The 27661-nt window shown below is 36.1% G+C and overlaps 1 protein-coding gene across 1 annotated transcript; it reads left to right on the top strand.

Annotated features, from left to right (window-relative positions):
* Positions 1–1437: 1437 nt before the first annotated feature.
* Positions 1438–16964, top strand: LOC139840727 (uncharacterized). The gene is made up of 2 exons (XM_071830976.1): positions 1438–2890; positions 16465–16964. Exons 1-2 carry the CDS (start codon positions 1438–1440, stop codon positions 16962–16964), a joined length of 1953 nt encoding a protein of 650 aa, XP_071687077.1.
* Positions 16965–27661: the final 10697 nt, after the last annotated feature.

Genomic DNA, 27661 nt, shown 5'->3' with positions numbered 1-27661 from the left:
ATTCTTGAAGAAAGCTTCCAAGTAAACCGCAACTCGCCAATGGAAAATACCTATTCCATTATCACAATTACAACAATACACTTAGAGTGGATTTACAAATCAACCCAATTCGTCACTTAGTGTAATTTCGACCCAAATGCACTTCCAAGCACAAACCGTGCCCAAAACTAACCAATAATCACTAACACAAGTGAGAATGGTCCTAATACGCCAATTAAACCCGAACTCAAGTGTTAAACACGCGTCATACCCATTTTGACACTAAAACCCTAGTTTTGACCCATTAAGTCAAAATCTCACCATTTACAAGTTTTTACACCAAAACACATTTAACTTGGTTTTATACTTCAACTTAATCCATTTCAAGTTTATAAACCGCATTAAATCGCCAATTGGGTCATAATCACCACCAAACCCTAATTTGACCCAAAGTCAAAGTTAGTCAACAAAATAACCTTAAATGGGTTTCAATACTTTCATAATCACTAACTTAAGTGATTAAACTCAATTTCAAGTCCTAAACATGGCCAATTAGTTCACCAACCCAAAATCCACCAACAATTAACAATAAACCCAATTACTAGCATCACTAAACCCATTTCATCATCTAAAAGGGTTTTTCATCAAACTAACTCAAACCCTAACTTGAATATCAAATCAAATAGATGAAATTCGGAGTTTGAGCTTACCAATACTACCACAACGTAGCTAGGAACGAAAGGAACAACTTTAGAACTCGAGCTTTTTATCCAAACGGCCTCCTTCTTCTCCAAAACCCCAAATCTCTCTCTAGAATCTCTCTCTCTCTCTCTCTAGATAGTTGGGAGTGATGGATGGATGTGAATATCATCCAAAACTGATCCAAACCAGCTAATATGGCTCACAAATCCGGCCCCAAGTGAAATTACCCAATTGCCCTTCATTTAAAACTTTTAAAAAGGCTGAAAATTGCCTCAGCAGCAATCGGCGTGCCGCGCCAGAAGGTGGAGCGCCGCTCCAATTAACTGGAAATTGTGGTCGAGCCCAAAACAGGTTTCAACAACTTGTTTTGGCCATAACTTTTCGACCGTAACTCCGTTTTTGATGAATCAAATATCGTTGGAAACGTAATAAGATATTCTATCCAATGGTAAGGCTTTGAAACATCAACTCAAACTTTATTTGGGTTTGAAAAGGTACGTACACACCTTGTACCTCAAACAACGTCCAGTATTCTTCGACGGTCGAGCAAGCAACACCTACATGCTGTGCACACTCCATTCTCACATCGTACACCTTAAATACATTATGTACAATAAATATTTGGGTCTTACATACTCTCATTAACAAACTTGACTTTGGTGACCCTTTGTACCTTCATGCCAGTGATACCACTGGTACACCCCTTATTGCTATAAAATTAAAGGGAACTGAAAATTACAATATTGGAGCAGATCTATGCTCCTTGCTTTGGCCACTAAAAATAAAGTTTGCTTTGTTGATGGCACACTTGCTAAAAATGAAAATGATCCTGTCCTTGTCAGTCAATGGGAAAGGTGCAACTCAGTTGTCCTGTCTTGGGTCTTGGGGTGTCTTTCTGAAGAATTGTATTCAGGACAAATTTTTTCAAATCTGGCATCTGTTGTTTGGAAAGATTTAAAAGAAACCTATGATAAAGTGGATGGGTCAATGACCTTTAAACTACATCATCAAATTAACACTTTGAAACAAAATGGTAACACACTCTCTGAATATTATCACAAACTTACTTCTCTATGGAAACAATATGATGCCATGACCTCTATTCCTGCCTGCACATGTGGTGCTGGTGCCTGCACATGTGCTGCAGGCATTGCCTCAAAAAATCTTATCAACCAACAAAAACTTATGCAATTTTTAATGGGCTTGGATGATGACTACATGGCCATTAGGAGTAATTTGTTAATGAGGGACCCTTTACCTGATGTTAAAGTTGCATACTCTGTTGTGTCACGGGAAGAGTCTCACAAATCTGTTACTTGTGGGGACAAAGGTTCTAAAATGCATGCCACATCTTTTGTTGCTCAAACTAATAGTGTGTCCAAAAACAACAACTTTTCTGGGAATAGGGGGAGTTCTAATAATAATAATAACTTCACCAAAGGTCCCAATCCCAACTATCAATGCAAAAAATGTAATAAACTTGGCCACACTATTGATAGATGTTATGAAATCATTGGGTACCCTCAAAACTTTCAAAAGAAATCTAGTTGGTCCAATGGTGGGGGTAAATCTGGATCTAATAAATATGTCCCTAAGGCAAACAATTCATCCATTTCTAAGGATACTCCTGGCACATCCAACCCCTCTGGCACACCTGCTCCTAGTGTACCAACCTCTTTTTCAAGTGAGCAAATGATGAAACTCCTCAGTCTTATTAATGAAAAACCTGGTAATGGGATTGGACACTCCAACATGGCAGGTATCATACTTAACAAAAGCATAAAGTTTAACTCAAATTTCACTAAGTTTTTTAATGCCAATGCCACTAAGACTAAAAGAAACATTAGTCAGGGTTGGATAATTGACTCAGGAGCCAGTCAACATATGACTGGTTTTGATATCCTCTTAGAAAACATTGTTGATGTGTCTGACCTCAAACTCACTGTGGGTCATCCAAATGGAACACAAGCCAAGGTTGTCAAAATTGGTGATCTTAAACTAACAAATGATCTTGTTTTATTTGATGTGCTTGTGATCCCTGAATATTGTGTGAGTTTGATGTCTGTTCACAAGTTGTCAAGGGATAGTGGGTTGACTGTTAGCTTTAATGACTCAAAATGTTATATTCAGGACTTGAGGAAGATGATTACTAAAGGAATTGGAAATGAACATGATGGTCTTTATCTTTTTAATGTTATAAAACAGGAAAGTAACTGTGTGTCTTCTAAAACTGTTTGTTATTCCTCTTCTCAACTTTGGCATTCTAGATTAGGACACCCCTCTAATAAAGTGTTAAACATTTTAAAAGGAAAACTTGATTTAAAAGATGACCTCAAAGATAAACCTTGTGATGTTTGTCATAAGGCAAAACAAACAAGGGAAGCTTTTCCTTTAAGTGAATCACAAATCCGAAAAACTTGGAGACTTAATTCATTTAGACCTATGGGTTCCCTTCAGAATTCAAAGTAGAGAGGGGTATAAGTGGTTTTTGACCATTGTTGATGACTATTCTAGAGCTGTGTGGGTGTTTTTGAAATGTCCCGTTCTTATTGATTAAAAACGTTCCATATTAATTGATTTCGTTGCGAGGTTTTGACCTCTATATGAGACGTTTTTCAAAGACTGCATTCATTTTTAAAACAAACCATAACCTTTATTTCATAAATAAAGGTTTAAAAGCTTTACGTAGATTATCAAATAATGATAATCTAAAATATCCTGTTTACACACGACCATTACATAATGGTTTACAATACAAATATGTTACATCGAAATCAGTTTCTTGAATGCAGTTTTTACACAATATCATACAAACATGGACTCCAAATCTTGTCCTTATTTTAGTATGCAACAGCGGAAGCTCTTAGTATTCACCTGAGAATAAACATGCTTTAAACGTCAACAAAAATGTTGGTGAGTTATAGGTTTAACCTATATGTATCAAATCGTAACAATAGACCACAAGATTTCATATTTCAATACACATCCCATACATAGAGATAAAAATTCATTCATATGGTGAACACCTGGTAACCGACATTAACAAGATGCATATATAAGAATATCCCCATCATTCCGGGACACCCTTCGGATATGATATAAATTTCGAAGTACTAAAGCATCCGGTACTTTGGATGGGTTTTGTTAGGCCCAATAGATCTATCTTTAGGATTCGCGTCAATTAGGGTGTCTGTTCCCTAATTCTTAGATTACCAGACTTAATAAAAAGAGGCATATTCGATTTCGATAATTCAACCATAGAATGTAGTTTCACGTACTTGTGTCTATTTTGTAAATCATTTATAAAACCTGCATGTATTCTCATCCCAAAAATATTAGATTTTAAAAGTGGGACTATAACTCACTTTCACAGATTTTCACTTCGTCGGGAAGTAAGACTTGGCCACTGGTTGATTCACGAACCTATAACAATATATACATATATATCAAAGTATGTTCAAAATATATTTACAACACTTTTAATATATTTTGATGTTTTAAGTTTATTAAGTCAGCTGTCCTCGTTAGTAACCTACAACTAGTTGTCCACAGTTAGATGTACAGAAATAAATTGATAAATATTATCTTGAATCAATCCACGACCCAGTGTATACGTATCTCAGTATTGATCACAACTCAAACTATATATATTTTGGAATCAACCTCAACCCTGTATAGCTAACTCCAACATTCACATATAGAGTGTCTATGATTGTTCCGAAATATATATAGATGTGACGACATGATAGGTCGAAACATTGTATACGTGTCTATGGTATCTCAAGATTACATAATATACAATACAAGTTGATTAAGTTATGGTTGGAATAGATTTGTTACCAATTTTCACGTAGCTAAAATGAGAAAAATTATCCAATCTTGTTTTACAAATAACTTCTTCATTTTAAATCCGTTTTGAGTGAATCAAATTGCTATGATTTCATAATGAACTCTATTTTATGAATCTAAACAGAAAAATTATAGGTTTATAGTCGGAAAAATAAGTTACAAGTCGTTTTTGTAAAGGTAGTCATTTCAGTCGAAAGAACGACGTCTAGATGACCATTTTAGAAAACATACTTCCACTTTGAGTTTAACCATAATTTTTGGATATAGTTTCATGTTCATAATAAAAATTATTTTCTCAGAATAACAACTTTTAAATCAAAGTTTATCATAGTTTTTAATTAACTAACCCAAAATAGCCCGCGGTGTTACTACGACGGCGTAAATCCGGTTTTGCGGTGTTTTTCGTGTTTCCAGGTTTTAAATCATTAAGTTAGCATATCATATAGATATAGAACATGTGTTTAGTTGATTTTAAAAGTCAAGTTAGAAGGATTAACTTTTGTTTGCGAACAAGTTTAGAATTAACTAAACTATGTTCTAGTGATTACGAGTTTAAACCTTCGAATAAGATAGTTTTATATATATGAATCGAATGATGTTATGAACATCATTACTACCTCAAGTTTAGTAGGTAAACCTACTGGAAGTGACAAGAAATGATTTAGCTTCAAAGGATATTGGATGGCTTGAAAGTTCTTGAAGTAGGATCATGACACAAAAACAAGTTCAAGTAAGATTTTTACTCGAATTAAGATAGTTTATAGTTATAGAAATTGAATCAAAGTTTGAATATGAATATTACCTTGAATAAGAAAGATAACCTACTGTATATAACAAAGGTTTATTGATCTTAGATGATTACTTGGAATGGATTAGAAAGCTTGGAAGTAAATTAGTAAACTTGAAGGGATTTTTGAAGTGTTCTTGAAGTGTTCTTCCTATGATGATTATAGCTTGATTCTTGAAGTGATTTTTGATGAAGATGATGATTAACTACTGGAAAAATACGTTCATAATAGTGTGTGTGTGTGTGTTGAGAGAGAATTAGAAAGAGAATTGGAAGTGAAATGGAGTGAATGATGAGTGGTAATTGGTGAGTGGTGAGTGGGGTTAAAAGGAGTTCTAGTTAGTTGACTAGCTCATGGTAGAAGTTAAAATTGATTAATCATGCATGACATAATCAAGATTGGAATCCCATGCTAGTTCCTATTGGTATATACCCATAGTAAGTACGTTTTGAAGCTGTGTATAATAGGGGTAAGAATACGACTAGAATTCTTGATGAAAGAAAAGAATGGAAAAGTAACTGTAACCATTTTCGTTAAGTATGAGTGTTTTGATATATGTCTTGAAGTATTCCAAAAGTATTTTAATACATCTAAATACACTACATGTATATACATTTTAACTGAATCGTTAAGTCATCGTTAGTCGTTACATGTAAGTGTTGTTTTGAAACCTTTAAGTTAACGATCTCAATTAATGTTGTTAACCCATTGTTTATTATATCTAATGAGATGTTAAATTATTATATTATCATGATATTATGATATATTAATATATCTTAATATGATATATATACATTTAAATGTCGTTACAACGATAATCGTTACATATATGTCTCGTTTCGAAATCCTTAAGTTAGTAGTGTTGTTTATATGTATATAACTCATTGTTAATATACTTATGGAGATACTTACTTATCATAATCTCATGTTAACCATATGTATACCCATATATATATCGTCATGTCGTTTTTACAAGTTTTAACGTTCGTGAATCGCCGGTCAACTTGGGTGGTCAATTGTCTATATGAAACATATTTCAATTAATCAAGTCTTAACAAGTTTGATTACTTAAAATGTTGGAAACATTTAATCATGTAAATATCAATCTCAATTAATATATATAAACATGGAAAAGTTCGGGTCACTACAGTACCTACCCGTTAAATAAATTTCGTCCCGAAATTTTAAGCTGTTGAAGGTGTTGACGAATCTTCTGGAAATAAATGCGGGTATTTCTTTTTCATCTGATCTTCACGCTTCCAGGTGAACTCGGGTCCTCTATGAGCATTCCATTGAACCTTAACAATTGGTATCTTGTTTTGCTTAAGTCTTTTAACCTCACGATCCATTATTTTGACGGGTTCTTCGATGAATTGGAGTTTTTCGTTGATTTGGATTTCATCTAACGGAATAGTGAGATCTTATTTAGCAAAACATTTCTTCAAATTCGAGACGTGAAAAGTGTTATGTACAGCCGCGATTTGTTGAGGTAACTCAAGTCGGTAAGCTACTGGTCCGACACGATCAATAATCTTGAATGGTCCAATATACCTTGGATTTAATTTCCCTCGTTTACCAAATCGAACAACGCCTTTCCAAGGTGCAACTTTAAGCATGACCATCTCTCCAATTTCAAATTCTATATCTTTTCTTTTAATGTCAGCGTAGCTCTTTTGTCGACTTTGGGCGGTTTTCAACCGTTGTTGAATTTGGATGATCTTCTCGGTAGTTTCTTGTATAATCTCCGGACCCGTAATCTGTCTATCCCCCACTTCACTCCAACAAATCGGAGACCTGCACTTTCTACCATAAAGTGCTACAAACGGCGCCATCTCAATGCTTGAATGGTAGCTGTTGTTGTAGGAAAATTCTGCTAATGGTAGATGTCGATCCCAACTGTTTCCGAAATCAATAACACATGCTCGTAGCATGTCTTCAAGCATTTGTATCGTCCTTTCGCTCTGCCCATCAGTTTGTGGATGATAGGCAGTACTCATGTCTAGACGAGTTCCTAATGCTTGCTGTAATGTCTGCCAGAATCTTGAAATAAATCTGCCATCCCTATCAGAGATAATAGAGATTGGTATTCCATGTCTGGAGACGACTTCCTTCAAATACAGTCGTGCTAACTTCTCCATCTTGTCATCTTCTCTTATTGGCAGGAAATGTGCTGATTCGGTGAGACGATCAACTATTACCCAAATAGTATCAAAACCACTTGCAGTCCTTGGCAATTTAGTGATGAAATCCATGGTAATGTTTTCCCATTTCCATTCCGGGATTTCGGGTTGTTGAAGTAGACCTGATGGTTTCTGATGCTCAGCTTTGACCTTAGAACACGTCAAACATTCTCCTACGTATTTAGCAACATCGGCTTTCATACCCGGCCACCAAAAATGTTTCTTGAGATCCTTGTACATCTTCCCCGTTCCAGGATGTATTGAGTATCTGGTTTTATGAGCTTCTCTAAGTACCATTTCTCTCATATCTCCAAATTTTGGTACCCAAATCCTTTCAGCCCTATACCGGGTTCCGTCTTCCCGAATATTAAGATGCTTCTCCAATCCTTTGGGTATTTCATCCTTTAAATTTCCCTCTTTTAAAACTCCTTGTTGCGCCTCCTTTATTTGAGTAGTAAGATTATTATGAATCATTATATTCATAGATTTTACTCGAATGGGTTCTCTGTCCTTCCTGCTCAAGGCATCGGCTACCACATTTGCCTTCCCCGGGTGGTAACGAATCTCAAAGTCGTAATCATTCAATAATTCAATCCACCTACGCTGCCTCATATTCAGTTGTTTCTGATTAAATATGTGTTTAAGACTTTTGTGATCGGTATATATAATACTTTTGACCCCATATAAGTAGTGCCTCCAAGTCTTTAATGCAAAAACAACCGCGCCTAATTCCAAATCATGCGTTGTATAATTTTGTTCGTGAATCTTCAATTGTCTAGACGCATAAGCAATCACTTTCGTTCGTTGCATTAATACACAACCGAGACCTTGCTTTGATGCGTCACAATAAATCACAAAATCATCATTCCCTTCAGGCAATGACAATATAGGTGCCGTAGTTAGCTTTTTCTTCAATAACTGAACCGCTTTCTCTTGTTCATCATTCCATTCAAATTTCTTCCCTTTATGCGTTAATGCAGTCAAGGGTTTTGCTATTCTGGAAAAGTCTTGGATGAACCTTCTGTAGTAACCAGCTAGTCCTAAAAACTGGCGTATGTGTTTCAGAGTTTTCGGGGTTTCCCACTTTTCAACAGTTTCTATCTTTGCCGGATCCACCTTAATACCTTCTTTGTTCACTATGTGACCGAGGAATTGAACTTCTTCCAACCAAAATGCACACTTTGAAAACTTAGCGTACAATTCTTCCTTCCTCAATACTTCTAACACCTTTCTCAAATGTTCACCGTGTTCTTGGTCATTCTTTGAGTAAATAAGTATGTCATCAATGAAAACAATGACAAACTTGTCAAGGTATGGTCCACACACTCGGTTCATAAGGTCCATGAACAAAGCTGGTGCATTAGTTAAACCAAACGGCATGACCATAAACTCGTAATGACCGTAACGTGTTCTGAAAGCAGTCTTTGGAATATCATCTTCTTTCACCCGCATTTGATGATACCCGGAACGTAAGTCAATCTTTGAATAAACAGACGAGCCTTGTAGTTGATCAAATAAGTCGTCGATTCTCGGTAGTGGGTAGCGGTTCTTGATGGTAAGTTTGTTCAGCTCTCGGTAGTCGATACACAACCTGAATGTACCATCTTTCTTCTTGACAAACAAAACAGGAGCTCTCCACGGTGATGTGCTTGGTCGAATGAAACCACGCTCTAAAAGTTCTTGTAATTGGCTTTGCAGTTCTTTCATCTCGCTGGGTGCGGGTCTGTAAGGAGCACGAGCTATTGGTGCAGCTCCTGGTACAAGATCTATTTGAAATTCAACGGATCGCTGTGGGGGTAATCCCGGTAATTCTTTCGGAAATACATCGGGAAATTCTTTTGCAATGGGAACATCATTGATGCTCTTTTCTTCAGTTTGTACTTTCTCGACGTGTGCTAGAACATCATGGCAACATTTTCTTATTAGTTTTTGTGCCTTCAAATTACTAATAATATGTAGCTTCGTGTTGCCCTTTTCTCCGTACACCATTAAGGGTTTTCCTTTTTCTCGTATAATGCGAATTGCATTTTTGTAACAAACGATCTCTGCTTTCACTTCTTTCAACCAGTCCATACCGATTATCACATCAAAACTCCCTAACTCTACTGGTATCAAATCAATCTTAAATGTTTCGCTAACCAGTTTAATTTCTCGATTCCGACATATATTATCTGCTGAAATTAATTTACCATTTGCTAATTCGAGTAAAAATTTACTATCCAAAGGCGTCAATGGACAACTAAATTTAGCACAAAAATCTCTACTCATATAGCTTCTATTCGCACTCGAATCAAATAAAACGTAAGCAGATTTATTGTCAATAAGAAACGTACCCGTAACAAGCTCCGGGTCTTCCTGTGCCTCTGCCGCAATAATATTGAAAACTCTTCTGCGGCCTTGTCCATTCGTGTTCTCCTGGTTCGGGCAATTTCTAATAATGTGGCCCGGTTTTCCACATTTATAATAAACTACATTGGCATAACTTGCTCCGACACTACTTGCTCTGCCATTACTCGTTCCGACACCATTTGTTCCTTTCGTTCTATTAACCCCTGGTCCGTAGACCTCACACTTCGCCGCGCTATGACCATTTCTTTTACACTTGTTGCAAAATTTGGTGCAGAACCCCGAGTGATACTTTTCACACCTTTGGCATAGCTGCTTCTGATTGTTGTTGTTGTTGCGGTTATTATTGTTGTTGGGATGATTGTTGTAGTTGCTGTTGTTGTTGTTGTTGTTGTTGTTGTTGGGCCATTTGTTGTAGTTGCGATTGATGTTGCGATTGTTGGGATAATTGTTGCGATTATTGTTGTAATTGCTGTTGTTGTTGTATTGGTGATTCTTATCACCGTTTTCCTCCCACTTTCTTTTGACTTGCTTCACATTGGCCTCTTCAGCAGTCTGTTCTTTAATTCTTTCTTCAATCTGGTTCACTAGTTTGTGAGCCATTCTACATGCCTGTTGTATGGAGGCGGGCTCGTGTGAACTTATATCTTCTTGGATTCTTTCCGGTAATCCTTTCACAAACGCGTCGATCTTCTCTTCCTCATCTTCGAATGCTCCCGGACACAATAGGCACAATTCTGTGAATCGTCTTTCGTACGTGGTAATATCAAATCCTTGGGTTCGTAACCCTCTAAGTTCTGTCTTGAGCTTATTGACCTCGGTTCTGGGACGGTACTTCTCGTTCATCAAGTGCTTGAATGCTGACCACGGTAGTGCGTACGCATCATCTTGTCCCACTTGCTCTAGATAGGTATTCCACCATGTTAACGCAGAACCTGTGAAGGTATGCGTAGCATACTTCACTTTGTCCTCTTCAGTACACTTACTTATGGCAAACACCGATTCGACCTTCTCGGTCCACCGTTTCAATCCGATCGGTCCTTCGGTTCCATCAAATTCCAAAGGTTTGCAGGCAGTGAATTCTTTGTAGGTGTATCCTACACGATTTCCTGTACTGCCAGATCCAAGGTTATTGTTGGTATGTAGCGCAGCCTGTACTGCGGCTATGTTTGAAGCTAGAAAAGTACGAAATTCCTCTTCATTCATATTCACGGTGTGTCGAGTAGTCGGTGCCATTTCCTTCAAAATAGTCAAATGGAACAAGTTAATCATACAGAATATTAAGAGTAGTTAATAGTATTTCGTAGCATAATATGAACTCATTTATAAAAGCTTTTTCTTCATATTAGCGTTTTATAAGTTTAAATTCGGGTAGTACCTACCCGTTAAGTTCATACTTAGTAGCTAATATACAATTCAACTACTACAATTCTATATGAAAAACTGATTGTAATAATATTTCGCGTTCAAACTTTTATACAATATTTTACAAACTTACAATACCGCTTATTTTACATAAAGCATGAAATATAGCACACAATAACTTTGATACAAGATAGTTGTGAAGATAATTCTAGCTAGTACACAAGTCGTTCAGCAAAGGCAATAAAGACACGTAATTCATACGTCCAGAAACAAGTCATGCATTCTGGTTTTACTAGGACTACTTCCCATCCTTGGTCTTGTGGAACATAACCGTTATGGCCGTTGATAAGACAGCATGTTGTAACGTCGTCAAAGGGACGAGGGTTACGTAATGACCAACAGTCTCGTAATAACCTAAAAACCTCATTTCTTACCCCAATTACCAACTCCGTCACTTGTGGGAACGTTTTGTTTAATAGTTGTAGCCCGATATTCTTGTTCTCACTTTATTGAGAAGCGAACATTACTAACCCGTAAGCATAACATGCTTCTTTATGTTGCATGTTAGCAGCTTTTTCTAAATCACGAAGTCCTATATTCGGATATACTGAGTCAAAATAATTTCTTAACCCGTTGCGTAAAATAGCATTTGGGTTCCCCGCAATATATGCGTCAAAGTAAACACATCGTAACTTATGGATTTCCCAATGTGATATCCCCCATCTTTCGAATGAAAGCCTTTTATAAACTAAGGCATTCTTGGAACGTTCTTCGAATGTCTTACAAACTGATCTCGCCTTAAATAGTTGTGCCGAGGAATTCTGACCGACTCTAGACAAGATTTCATCAATCATGTCTCCGGGTAGGTCTCTTAAAATATTGGGTTGTCTATCCATTTTGTGTTTTTATACTGTAAAATAGACAAGAGTTAGATTCATAAAAAAATACTTATTAATACAAGCAATTTTTACATATATCATAAAGCATAAGCACACTATATTACATATATTACACCACACGAATACAACTATCTTATTCCGACTCGCTCATTTCTTCTTGTTCGGTTTTGGTTCGTTTTGCCAAGTTTCTAGGGATATATGATGTTCCCCTAATACGAGCCGTCATTGTCCACATTGGTTTAGAAAAACCTGGTGGTTTAGAGATTCCTGGGTCATTGTTACAACTTAAGGACTTCGGGGGTTGACGATACATATAAAGTTCATCGGGGTTGGAATTAGATTTCTCTATTTTTATGCCCTTTCCCTTATTATTTTCTTTTGCCTTTTTAAATTCAGTTGGGGTAATTTCTATAACATCATCGGAATTCTCGTCGGAATCCGATTCATCGGAGAATTGGTAATCCTCCCAATATTTTGCTTCCTTGGCGGAAACACCATTGACCATAATTAACTTTGGTCGGTTGGTTGAGGATTCTTTTTTACTTAACCGTTTTATTATTTCCCCCACCGGTTCTATTTCTTCTTCCGGTTCCGACTCTTCTTCCGGTTCCGATTCTTCTTTCGGTTCCGACTCTTCTTCCGGTTCCTCTTCGGGAACTTGTGAATCAGTCCACGAATCATTCTAATTTATATTTGACTCTTCATTATTATTAGGTGAGTCAATGGGACTTGTTCTAGAGGTAGACATCTATCACATAATATCAAACACGTTAAGAGATTAATATATCACATAATATTCATATGTTAAAAATATATAGTTTCCAACAAAAATGTTAAGCAATCATTTTTAAAGAAAACACGGTCGAAGTCCAGACTCACTAATGCATCCTAACAAACTCGATAAGACACACTAATGCAAATTTTCTGGTTCTCTAAGACCAACGCTCTGATACCAACTGAAATGTCCCGTTATTATTGATTAAAAACGTTCCATATTAATTGATTTTGTTGCGAGGTTTTGACCTCTATATGAGACATTTTTCAAAGACTGCATTCATTTTTAAAACAAACCATAACCTTTATTTCATAAATAAAGGTTTAAAAGCTTTACGTAGATTATCAAATAATGATAATCTAAAATATCCTGTTTACACACGACCATTACATAATGGTTTACAATACAAATATGTTACATCGAAATCAGTTTCTTGAATGCAGTTTTTACACAATATCATACAAACATGGACTCCAAATCTTGTCCTTATTTTAGTATGCAACAGCGGAAGCTCTTAGTATTCACCTGAGAATAAACATGCTTTAAACGTCAACAAAAATGTTGGTGAGTTATAGATTTAACCTATATGTATCAAATCGTAACAATAGACCACAAGATTTCATATTTCAATACACATCCCATACATAGAGATAAAAATTCATTCATATGGTGAACACCTGGTAACCGACATTAACAAGATGCATATATAAGAATATCCCCATCATTCCGGGACACCCTTCGGATATGATATAAATTTCGAAGTACTAAAGCATCCGGTACTTTGGACGGGGTTTGTTAGGCCCAATAGATCTATCTTTAGGATTCGCGTCAATTAAGGTGTCTGTTCCCTAATTCTTAGATTACCAGACTTAATAAAAAGGGGCATATTCGGTTTCGATAATTCAACCATAGAATGTAGTTTCACGTACTTGTGTCTATTTTGTAAATCATTTATAAAACCTGCATGTATTCTCATCCCAAAAATATTAGATTTTAAAAGTGGGACTATAACTCACTTTCACAGATTTTTACTTCGTCGGGAAGTAAGACTTGGCCACTGGTTGATTCACGAACCTATAACAATATATACATATATATCAAAGTATGTTCAAAATATATTTACAACACTTTTAATATATTTTGATGTTTTAAGTTTATTAAGTCAGCTGTCCTCGTTAGTAACCTACAACTAGTTGTCCACAGTTAGATGTACAGAAATAAATCAATAAATATTATCTTGAATCAATCCACGACCCAGTGTATACGTATCTCAGTATTGATCACAACTCAAACTATATATATTTTGGAATCAACCTTAACCCTGTATAGCTAACTCCAACATTCACATATAGAGTGTCTATGGTTGTTCCGAAATATATATAGATGTGTCGACATGATAGGTCGAAACATTGTATACGTGTCTATGGTATCTCAAGATTACATAATATACAATACAAGTTGATTAAGTTATGGTTGGAATAGATTTGTTACCAATTTTCACGTAGCTAAAATGAGAAAAATTATCCAATCTTGTTTTACCCATAACTTCTTCATTTTAAATCCGTTTTGAGTGAATCAAATTGCTATGGTTTCATATTGAACTCTATTTTATGAATCTAAATATAAAAAGTATATGTTTATAGTCGGAAAAATAAGTTACAAGTCGTTTTTGTAAAGGTAGTCATTTCAGTCGAAAGAACGACGTCTAGATGACCATTTTAGAAAACATACTTCCACTTTGAGTTTAACCATAATTTTTGGATATAGTTTCATGTTCATAATAAAAATTATTTTCTCAGAATAACAACTTTTAAATCAAAGTTTATCATAGTTTTTAATTAACTAACCCAAAACAGCCCGCGGTGTTACTACGACGGCGTAAATCCGGTTTTACGGTGTTTTTCGTGTTTCCAGGTTTTAAATCATTAAGTTAGCATATCATATAGATATAGAACATGTGTTTAGTTGATTTTAAAAGTCAAGTTAGAAGGATTAACTTTTGTTTGCGAACAAGTTTAGAATTAACTAAACTATGTTCTAGTGATTACGAGTTTAAACCTTCGAATAAGATAGTTTTATATATATGAATCAAATGATGTTATGAACATAATTACTACCTCAAGTTTAGTAGGTAAACCTACTGGAAGTGACAAGAAATGATTTAGCTTCAAAGGATCTTGGATGGCTTGAAAGTTCTTGAAGTAGGATCATGACACAAAAACAAGTTCAAGTAAGATTTTTACTCGAATTAAGATAGTTTATAGTTATAGAAATTGAATCAAAGTTTGAATATGAATATTACCTTGAATAAGAAAGATAACCTACTGTATATAACAAAGGTTTCTTGATCTTAGATGATTACTTGGAATGGATTAGAAAGCTTGGAAGTAAATTAGTAAACTTGAAGGGATTTTTGAAGTGTTCTTGAAGTGTTCTTCCTATGATGATTATAGCTTGATTCTTGAAGTGTTTTTTGATGAAGATGATGATTAACTACTGGAAAAATACGTTCATAATAGTGTGTGTGTGTGTTGAGAGAGAATTAGAAAGAGAATTGGAAGTGAAATGGAGTGAATGATGAGTGGTAATTGGTGAGTGGTGAGTGGGGTTAAAAGGAGTTCTAGTTAGTTGACTAGCTCATGGTAGAAGTTAAAATTGATTAGTCATACATGACATAATTAAGAGTGGAATCCCATGCTAGTTCCTATTGGTATATACCCATAGTAAGTACGTTTTGAAGCTGTGTATAATAGGGGTAAGAATACGACTAGAATTCTTGATGAAAGAAAAGAATGGAAAAGTAACTGTAACCATTTTTGTTAAGTATGAGTGTTTTGATATATGTCTTGAAGTCTTCCAAAAGTATTTTAATACATCTAAATACACTACATGTATATACATTTTAACTGAGTCGTTAAGTCATCGTTAGTCGTTACATGTAAGTGTTGTTTTGAAACCTTTAAGTTAACGATCTCAATTAATGTTGTTAACCCATTGTTTATTATATCTAATGAGATGTTAAATTATTATATTATCATGATATTATGATATATTAATATATCTTAATATGATATATATACATTTAAATGTCGTTACAACGATAATCGTTACATATATGTCTCGTTTCGAAATCCTTAAGTTAGTAGTCTTGTTTATATGTATATAACTCATTGTTAATATACTTATGGAGATACTTACTTATCATAATCTCATGTTAACCATATGTATACCCATATATATATCGTCATGTCGTTTTTACAAGTTTTAACGTTCGTGAATCGCCGGTCAACTTGGGTGGTCAATTGTCTATATGAAACATATTTCAGTTAATCAAGTCTTAACAAGTTTGATTGCTTAACATGTTGGAAACATTTAATCATGTAAATATCAATATCAATTAATATATATAAACATGGAAAAGTTCGGGTCACTACAGTTTTTACTTAAATCCAAAGATGAAGTCTATACAAATTTGTGCCACTTTGTTGCACTTCTTGAAAATCAATTCAATACTAATGTCAAAACCTTGAGAAGTGATAATGGAACTGAATTTATTAACAATAAGTTTAATGACTACACAGCCAAAAAGGGAATAATTCATCAAACCTCATGTCCTTACTCACCACAACAAAATGGTGTGGTTGAAAGGAAACATAGGCACTTGCTTAATGTAGCAAGAGCCCTAATGTTTCAAGGGGGATTGCCTTTAAATATGTGGACTGAATGTGTTTTGACTGCTTGTTATTTGATCAACAGGACCCCCTCATCTGTGCGAGCTGGAAAGACCCCTTATGAGTATGTTTTTAAAAAGGAACCTAGTCTCTCAAATTTAAGGTGTTTTGGTTGTTTAAGTTATGCTTCTGTTTTAAACCCTAATGACAAGTTTTCCAATAGGTCTGAAAGGTGTATTTTGATTGGTTTTTCAAATGAAAAAAAGGGTTACAAGTTGTATAGTCTTAACAACAAAGTTGTGTTCTTTTCAAGGGATGTAAAATTTTATGAAACAGTTTTTCCATACAAAATGAAAGAATTTGCTGTTCAAACTGATGAAAATCAAATAAATCATTCAAACCTTTTTTGACAAAATGTTTTGGGACAACCATAACACTGAAAGTCCCAATGATGAAGGGAGACATGTGCATGATGGTGATGGCAGTAGTGAAAATGATCATGTCTGTGATCATGGTCCTACAGCAACACCAATGGATTCTATTCCATCTCCTGAGGGCAATGATGTCACTGATAATACTGTTCCTATTTCTGAACCACATCATAATCTAAGGAGGTCTACCAGGGAAGCACAAATGCCAAAGAAATTTGATGAGTATGTTGTTGAAGGGAAAGTCAAATATGGGGTTGAAAGGGTTGTTAATTACTCCTTACTTGACAAAGAAAATTTTTGTTTTATCTCAAACCTAAACAAGTCTTATGAACCTAAAAATTACAAGCAGGCTTGTTTAGATAAGAATTGGGTTGAGGCCATGAACTTAGAAATGGAGGCCTTAAATAGGAATAACACCTGGACCATAACTGAACTACCTGATGCTAGAAAACCCATTGGGTGCAAATGGATATATAAAATTAAATACAAAGCCAATGGTGAGATTGAGAGATACAAGGCCAGACTTGTTGCTAAGGGATATAGTCAAAAGGAGGGAGTAGACTATGATGAGACCTTTTCCCCCGTTGTTAAGCATGTTACTGTAAGGTGCTTAGTCACTCTTGCTGTTCAAAATGGCTGGAGTTTATTTCAACTTGATGTTAACAATGCTTTTTTATATGGTGATCTTGAAGAAGATGTCTACATGACTCTTCCTGAGGGATACTATCCTGATAATAACAAGAATGTGTGCAAACTGAACAAATCTTTATATGGTTTGAAACAAGCCCCCAGGCAATGGAATGCCAAACTTAACTCTGCTTTAATTGAAAATGGTTTTAAACAAAGTACCAGTGACTATTCTTTATATGTTAAGAATGTTGATGATGTTTTTATTGCTTTGCTTGTATATGTGGATGATATTGTGATAACTGGAAATAACTTGCATGAGATTGAAAAGTTCAAAACTTATTTAAAAACTAAGTTCCTAATAAAAGATCTTGGCAAGCTGAAATATTTCTTGGGAATTGAGGTTTTAAACACTGATGATGGTATATGTATGTCACAAAGGAAATATTGTTTGGAATTATTAAATGACTATGGTATGTTGGGCTGCAAACCCATCAGTACACCTATGGAACCAAACATGTGTTTTGCATGTGACCCAAGTCCCAATGATAGACCTCTTGACAACATTACTGAATACCAGAAACTTGTTGGCAGATTAATCTATCTAACCCTCACTAGGCCTGACATCTCCTATTCTGTGCAAGTTCTAAGCCAGTATATGGACTCCCCTTTACAGTCTCACTCTGATCTTGCTTTCAGAGTTTTGAGATACCTGAAGGGGTCCCCTGGCAAGGGTCTGCATTTTGGAAAAAACAATAATTTTTCTCTTAAGGCCTATTGTGATGCTGACTGGGGGAAATGCAAATTAGATAGAAAATCTGTCACAGGGTATTTGGTTTATTTTTGTAATTCATTGGTCTCTTAGAAAAGTAAAAAACAAGCTACAATATCCAGGTCGTCCACTGAATCTGAATATAGGGCCATGGGTTCAACAGCTTGTGAAATTGTTTGGATCAAAAATATGCTCCAAGATCTGTGTATTAACATTGATCTTCCTGTTGAACTTTACTGTGATAACTCATCTGCTCTGCAGATTGCTGCGAACCCTGTTTTCCATGAAAGAACCAAGCACTTTGAAATTGATGTTCATTACATAAAGAATAAGGTTTCATGTGGTCTAATTAAAACTGTCAAAATTGAGTCTGAAAAACAACTTGCAGATATTTTGACAAAAGGCTTGGGTTCAAAACAACATGAGTTTTTAACAAAAGGGTTGGGTTTAAAAGATATGTTCCAAACATAAGTTTGAGGGGGGATGTTAAATTGTATGGATCAAACTTAGTTTGGATGTTGGTTTATTTTTCTCATTCTTTGGTTCTAGGATGTTTCAGGTTATCCTTTTGGTTTGACGAAGGTTAAAGCTGGACATTTGTTTCTATGAGGTCCATGGTTGCTTGAGGATCCAAAGTGAAGTTAAAGGGTGTGTTGTGTAACTTGGCTAGCTATATATCTGTCTCTTCTGTCTAGGGTTAGGGTACGAGAGTGCAGCCTTATTCAGACATTCTCTTTGTCTCTTTGATTTGCACTTGTCGATTGAAAGTGTGTTTGAGTTTTCATCCGTTTCTGTTTAATTGTGATCAGTTGTATTAGATCACAATTTTGGTTCTTGTAATCTTGGCACTTCTAATCTTGGCACTTCGTTTCTTGCTCACTGTCTTTTATCATAGATTGGTTTTTGTGGTGTTTGGTGATTTGATTCATATTATTGGTGTTAAGAAGTGTTGAATTCTCATTTCTTTACATGATTCAACAAGATCACTCACCGATAGTAATTCTACAAGATTACTAACCCACTTAATGAACGAAAGATTATAAATGCAAGAAATGTAAATCGACACAAGAGATAACGTGGTTATATGCAATCTTTGTGATCGCTTTAGTCCACAGACTAACTAGAGAATGTATTTACTGAATATTTGTGGTGTGTTTACAATGAGTTACAAGAGGGTCTATTTATAGAATGGTTTAAAGAGTAAGCTAAAAAACAATTCCTTGAAGCTTCATGTGAGTTTCCTGACAGCTTCATGGAAGTTACATGTGAGTTTCCTGACAGCTTCGTAGAAGCTACATGTGAATTTCCTCACAACTTCGTGGAAGCTACATGTGAGTTTCCTAACAACTTCGTAGAAGCTACATGTGAGTTTCCTAACAACTTCGTGGAAGCTTCGTGTGAGTTTCCTGGAATCTTCCCTCTAATTGTTTAAAGTTCTTCATATCTCCAACAATCTCCCACTTGGAGACTTTGAACAAACCCAACCTTCGTCAACCCAAAATATCAACGATCTAACCAAGAACGTTAAACCACCATTATACCGCCAAACTCCATTTGGGACACGCACACTCAACATATACTTCGGATGAGCAGACTTTCGATACAAGGTCTTCAACACTACTTGTTAGAATTGAAACATTAACTCTCTAATTCTCTAGTTGGGGTCTTCTCTCATCAATTCATTAGAAGACCAATTGAGGTAATATAAAACCTCAATTTCTCTGTCGTAACAACCTTAGTAAACATATCAGCAGGATTCTTCGTACCAAGGATTTTCTCCAATAATAAAGTACCATCATTTATATGTTGTCAAATAAAATGATACCTTATCTTGATGTGTTTCGTACGACTATGAAACACCGGATTCTTCCCAAGATGTATTGAACTTTGATTATCACAATACAAGACGCAATAGTCTTGTCTTTTACCCAACTCACCTAAGAAGTTCTTCAACCAAACAAGTTCTTTAGAAGCTTCTGCAATAGCCATATATTCGGCCTTGGTAGTTGACAAAGTAACACTCTTTTGTAGTCGAGAGATCCAACTAACCACCGTCTTCCCTATTGTGAAAACATAACCCGTATTGCTTTTCCCCGAATCATCACATCCACCCAAATCAGCATCCGCATAACCCCTAAGTATGAGATTGTTTTTGGAGAAACACAATCCCATATTAGAAGTACCTTTCAAATAACGAAGCAACCATTTGACCGCTTCCCAATGCTCTTTCCCCGGATTAGACATATAACGACTTACAACTCCCACACTGCTTGAGCAATATTGGGTCTTGTACAAACCATGGCATACATAATACTACCCACGGCCGATGCATATGGAACCTTTTCCATATCCGTTTTGTCTTTTACCGTCTTTGGTGATTGACTTTTTGATAACTTAATCGTGCTACCCAAAGGCATAGAACAAGCCTTTGAATTCTCCATATTAAACCTCTCTACTACTTTCTCAATATATTTAGATTGAGACAAGTATAGAGTACCTTTCACACGATCACACAATACTCATGCCAAGTATTTGCCTAGCACCACCAAGATCTTTCATCTCGAATTCACGGGAAAGTAATCCCTTCAACTTGTTAATTTCGGACATGTTGGAACCTTCAATTAACATGTCATCAACATACAACAATAAGATTATATAAGAAGACTTTAGTTTCTTCAAGTAGCAACAGTGATCCGCTTCACATCTTAAGAAACCAATCTTCTTCATAAAATCATCAAACTTCAAGTACCATTGCCGAGGTTCTTGCTTCAATCCATACAAACTTTTCTTTAGCTTACAAACCCACTTCTCTTTACCCTTTACCTCAAAGCCCTCAGGTTGCCTCATGTAGATCTCTTCAACAAGATCACCATGCAAGAATGCGGTCTTCACATCTAGTTGCTCTAGATGTAAGTCTTCGGATGCAACCATAGAAAGTACCAAACGAATAGTAGTCATCTTCACCACCTGTGAAAATATCTCTTGGTAGTCAACTCCTTTATTTTTTTGAAAGCCTTTAACCACCAAACGAGCCTTGTATCTTTTCTTGACATCCAACTCATTCTTGATTCGATACACCCATTTACTTTGCAATGCCCTTTTATCATGAGGTAACTTCACTAGTGACCAAGTTTTATTCTTCTCAAGTGACCCCATCTCTTCTTTCATGGCAAGCTCCCATTGTATGGATTCTTTTGTCTTCCTTGCCTCAAAGTAACTTTCGGGTTCACCATTCTCGGTATAGAGCAAGTAGTTTGCTGATGGAGAATACCTAGGATTAGGTTTGGGCACTCTAGTCGAGCGTCTTAGTGTAGGAGTAACCGAAATGGTTGGACCGGTTTCATTTGTATCCTCCTCATCACTAGAACTCGTACTATGTTCGAAATCATCACCGCTTTCTGAACCATCCCCATCATTAGCATTTTCCGACGCCTCACCGTTCATTGGCAATTCATTATTTCCCGTATTCCCACTAGAACCTGTAAGATCATCAATAGAAACATCGTCAAAAGTAACATGACCCAGTTTAGGACTCCCCGTTTCCGGTTTGCCATAGACCGAATCTTCATCAAAAGTAACATCGCGAGAACGAATTACTTTTCTAGCCTCGTTATCCCAACAACAATAACCCACTTCATCCGACCCGTAGCCAATGAAAATACACTTCTTTGACTTAGCTTCAAGCTTGTCTCTATCCGCATCTTTGGTCTTCACATATGCATTACACCCAAAGATCCTAAGGTGACCATAACTCACCTTCTTACCTTGCCATTCTTCCTCGAAAATTCGGAAACCCAACGGTGTTGAGGGTCCCCTATTTATCAAATAAGCCGCCGTGTTAACCGCATCCGCCCAAAACATTTTAGGCAAACCGGCATGTAGTCTCATACTCTTAGCCCTTTCATTTAACGTACGATTCATACGTTCGGTGACCCCATTGTGTTGCGGTGTCTCTGGTACCGTTTTTAACATTATAATACCGAGCTTTGCACAATGGTCTTTAAACTCAAGACTACCATATTCCCCTCCATTATCCGACTTCAAGCACTTGACCTTCAAGTTAGTCTCATTTTCTACCATAGCTTTCCACTTCACAAATGTATTAAATACATCAGATTTAGCTTTAAGAAAATAAACCCATACCTTTCGAGTGGAGTCGTCAATGAAGGTGACATAATAGCGAGAACCTCCATGTGATTCTACATTGGTTGGACCAAACACATCCGTATGAACAAGCTCCAATTTCTCCAACTTAGGAGCATTTCCCGATTTCCCAAAAGTCACCTTCTTTTGCTTCCCGTATACACATGGTTCGCAAAATCCAAGTTCTACCTTTTTCAAATCTGGAATTCTCCCGCTCGAAACAATCATCTTCATACCCTTCTCACTCATATGCCCGAGTCTTCGGTGCCATAGAGTTGATTTGGACTCAACATTAACCGTAGCAACCACCGTGTCTTCATCAAACACTTCAACCATATAAAGAGTTCCCCTTTTATGTCCACGAGCCACGACACAACTACCCTTAACCACCTTCCATTGGCAGTTTTCAAAAGTAACCGCGTTACCTTCATCATCTAATTGACCAACCGAAATAAGTTTCCTTTTTAATTTAGGAATGTACCTTACGTTTTTCAAGGTCCAATTAGAGCCAAGAGTAGTCTTCAATACAACATCTCCAATGCCCTCTATAGTGAGTTGTTTGTCGTCCGCTAATCTCATCTTGCCTTGATATGAACGAAAATTATTCATCATGCTTTTAACATGAGTAGCATGAAACGAAGCTCCCGAATCCAAAATCCAAGACTCCATAGAATTTTCAACACTACATAAAAGTGCATCATCACTTTTTTCCTCGGTCAAGTTCACACCTTTCGCCGGACCATTTTTACAATTCCTTTGAAAGTGTCCTTTTTGATTGCAACCCCAACAAACAGCTTCACTTCTATCTTTCGATGGATACCTCTTCTTAGACTTCTTTCTACCCTTCTTCTCACCGCGATCAAATTTCCTACCACGGTTGTCGGTACTTAACAAAGAACCGGATGTCGATTTCCCCGAGTTTCTCCTACGAGTATCTTCACCAAGAATCAAATCCCTTATTCCTTCAAACGCTAGCTTAGTAGTTCCCGTAGAGCTACTAACTGCGGTAACCGTACCCGACCAACTTTCCGGTAATGATTAAAGCAAGATTAGTGCCTTTAACTCATCATCAAACACAATATCTACCGATGCTAACCTCGATATGATGTTGTTGAACTCGTTGATATGATCCGTTGCACTCGTACCTTCCTTCATCTTCGTATTGAACAATTGTCGCATGAGAAAAACCTTATTAGAAGCGGTAGGTTTCTCATACATGTTAGAGAGTGCTTTCAAGCAAGCAAACGTCGTCTTCTCATTCACAACGTTGTATGCAACGTTCTTAGCAAGTGAAAGACGAATCGCTCCCAAAAGCTTGACGATCCAAAAGCGTCCAATCGGCATCGCTCATGCTTTCAGGCTTGGTCTCTAACAGAGGTTGATGTAGCTTCTTTTGATACAAGTAATCTTCAATTTGCATCTTCCAAAAGCCAAAGTCTCTCCCATTGAATCGGTCGATTCTAAACTTTCCGTCTTCCGCCATCGTACCCAAAGTCGAAACCTTGAACTCTGATACCAGTTGTAAGGATATTAGGACCCAAAACAACGCAAGTGATTCAACAAGATCACTCACTGATAGTAATTCTACAAGATTACTAACCCACTTAATGAACGAAAGATTATAAATGCAAGAAATGTAAATCGACACAAGAGATAACGTGGTTATATGCAATCGTTGTGATTGCTTTAGTCCACGGACCAACTAGAGAATGTATTTACTGAATATTTGTGGTGTGTTTACAATGAGTTACAAGAGGGTCTATTTATGGAATGGTTTAAAGAGTAAGCTAAAAAACAATTCCTTGAAGCTTCATGTGAGTTTCCTGACAGCTTCATGGAAGCTACATGTGAGTTTCCTGATAGCTTCGTGGAAGCTACATGTGAATTTCCTCACAAATTCGTGGAAGCTACATGTGAGTTTCCTAACAACTTCGTGGAAGCTTCGTGTGAGTTTCCTGGAATCTTCCCTCTAATTGTTTAAAGTTCTCCATATCTCCAACAAAATATACACTAATTCCTATATTAAAAAAAATACATCGGGTAATACTTTACATGCATTTCAATTAGGGTTTCAATTTAGTTTATTCATATCTCAAAAAGTTACTCCTTCGTCAAAAAATGTATTTGGATATGGGCATGCCTCAGGCCGTTCCTTTGGCTATGTTAGAATCCGACCATCGTCATCATCATTTGAAGAAATCATCACGAAGTATTTGTAACAGATCGATCAAACAAATCGATGAACAATTCAATTTCACAGATTAACCGCGTAAGTTTCTAATTTATTTCATTCGCTAAAAACAGTTAAGTTTTAAATTATTGATTTTGTAATTGTTTAATTGAATCATTTGTTTAGATTATTAATTTTCCCAAAAAAGATCCGAACAATTTCGATCACTTAAGTTCGATTCACAAACCAATTAGTCGCTTCAAGCAAACCTTGATCAAAAGAGTGGTAAAGGATTCAATTTAAACTATGAAGACCCAAAACTTCTGAAACCCAAACCTCGCATCTCGAACACTTTTTGTCCCTGCGGCGACCGAATCATGAATATGCTTTACTTTCGTTGATTTGACGAAAGAAAAGAAAGATCCGACACTACCCATATTCGAAGAAGAACAAGCCACATCAAAACCTCACCAAATAGTTCGACAACATCCACAACACTAATTTTTGAAAGAAATCTTCACCAGAATCCCGGTTATTTCAAACCAAGCAAACTGAATAAAAACTCTCGGCCAAGTCAACAAACTGTGCAACCAACAAGAAATCATTAGACCCGTACTACGGAAAGAACTCGACTTCGTTTCTCTCGGTCTTCCCACAAAAATGGGACGCCAAAAAATTTGAAGATTTTGTAATTAAAAATAAAATAAATATGAGGTATTTATGGTGATAAAATATATTTAAATTAATTAAACTAATAAATAAAAAGAGATATAATCGTTGGATTTTAACGGATTATAATATATCTTGCAACTAAATTCCTCGTGCGTAAAGATTTTTTAAATCGACATAAACCTTGACGGTGACTCTAAGGGCGATGAGGACGATGACAGATCTAACGCCGCATTGCTGGGCGTGTGTCTAGGCATCCTGGACGAAAGGCGCGTTGGGAGTGGTCTAACTTGAATTGTTTTGCCTACAATCAAACATATTTCTTATCTTATCTCAGTTGAGATTTATTGCGACTCAAAGTTTGTAAAAGTCGATATACTTCATTAAGAAATTGTTTTACGATTCAAGAAACATTAAAATATTATTAAATCGCAACCTTGTTTTTTAACGGTTCTCGTCGATCTTAATTTGTAATTTTTAATTAAAAATAATTATAAATTTTGAATTAGAAGATTTGGTTGATGTTTTGAATTAAAAATAAATAATGAATAATATAATATATATATATAAGTTAAGATATCTATCTATATTATATTATACTATATTATATTATATTATTATTATTATTATTATTATTATTATTATTATTATTATTATTATTATTATTATATATTATATGATAACAAAGTTTTAATTCACCTAATCTTTTAAAAAAAAAAAAACTTAAATGGGTAAAAAGTGACCCTTAGATTAACAAGTTATTTTTAATCTTATCCATTGAATCAATTGATCACTCAACAATTTTGTCTCTTCTCAAATTCAAATATTGAGTGACCACAATACCATAACTCCTTTCATTAGTGATACCGTAAGCACTCAAAAACATGAACGATCATTGGAACAATTCCTTCATTCGGGTTCAAGGATCGACTAATCGAGTGAGAAAATAACTTTATTGGAGTACCTGCAGATGACAGAATTAAACCTAGATGAGGATCTACTAATTATGTTCCAAATTAGAACTGTATCAACATCAAATTAAGGTTCTTGATCTAATGGTCAGAAATCGAGAAAACAAATCGATCGGTCTAACTGCAGTAGACGAAAATGTTTGAAAGATTTCTGAGAACCGTTCTCTGTAATGGATGTTGAAAAATTACGGTCTCACTAATTCCCACCACCCAGCCCAACAATAATAGTAAAGAAATAAGAACAATACACAACACAAGATTTAACGTGGAAACTCCAAAACAGGAGAAAAACCACCGACCCCCAAAGAGAGAAATACACTATATCACAAATTGTTACAATGATATAGACGACTCTCTTAAGCCAACTACACTCTCCAAAATATTTAACTAATACAACTCTCAAACAAGGGTAAGAAAGAAAGAAATAATCAAATACTTAAAGTGTATTGATTGGTGCAATTTGGAAGTAATCCCGTAAGCTCCTTTTATAACCAAAGAGATTACTTCACACTCTTTCCATCCACCGATGTGGGACTAAGCAAAAAACATTTCTTCTACTAGCCAAAAAATCAAACCAACAAATCTCCACCTTTTGGATAGAAGAAGATAACCATGCTTCCACATTGCAAGGATAACCGATGTAGACGCTTCCTCGACGACAACTTCAAGATCCTCATCTTCATGTCGTTGACATTATCTCCCAAGAGACAAAACTTGCATCTTCATCGAAAATTGTCAAGACCCGACAATCATTGTCATCACAGACAATCATAACTCTTAACAAGAATTATCATACTCCACCATTTAGAGTATAGCACTTAGAATATCACATTCCAAGCATTTCACCTCGGCACATGTTGTTGAACAACCAGCTGAAACTTTATGGTGCAACTTCCTGTTTGGCTTTCCCTGGAAGTTTCATCAGCTACAACATTAGTTTCCACCACACAACCTGCATCAATGCCAAACCAATGCCCATGTGCAATTGTGGAACCGCTAACGAACATCCCTTTCCATGGTGGCGCGGACACACCATGAGGATGACGTGACTTCAGAGGAATTCGTCACTCTCCGTAACAACGAAGACAATGTTAGCGTCTTTGGAGCCATTTGCCGGATTAGCTCCACCGGGACAATTAACCCTTACATGTCCAGTCTTCCCGCATTTCCAGCATGTCAGATTCTTTCTAGAGTTTCTCTTCTGCCTATCCGAACACAACAGTATCGTAGCTTCTGATGACGAGACTCCGTTACCTTCCAATCTTTTCTCTTCGGATAGGAGCTTGCTAGTAACATCTTCAAACTTCAACGTTTCTTTCCCGTA

The sequence above is a fragment of the Rutidosis leptorrhynchoides genome, chromosome 4 (genome assembly GCF_046630445.1).
Source record: "Rutidosis leptorrhynchoides isolate AG116_Rl617_1_P2 chromosome 4, CSIRO_AGI_Rlap_v1, whole genome shotgun sequence".
NCBI classification, from domain to species: Eukaryota; Viridiplantae; Streptophyta; class Magnoliopsida; order Asterales; family Asteraceae; genus Rutidosis; species Rutidosis leptorrhynchoides.
Note: the sequence above shows the minus strand (reverse complement) of the source record. Positions and strands in the feature narration are given on the sequence as shown.

What these genes read in the sequence shown, in the direction of transcription:
- LOC139840727 (XM_071830976.1), top strand. Translation starts at nt 1,438, where the DNA reads ATGCTCCTTGCTTTGGCCACTAAAAATAAAGTTTGCTTTGTTGATGGC. An exon ending in TAATGTTATAAAACAGGAAA is followed by an intron (nt 2,891 to 16,464) that starts GTAACTGTGTGT and finishes ATGACTACACAG; the next exon opens with CCAAAAAGGGAATAATTCAT.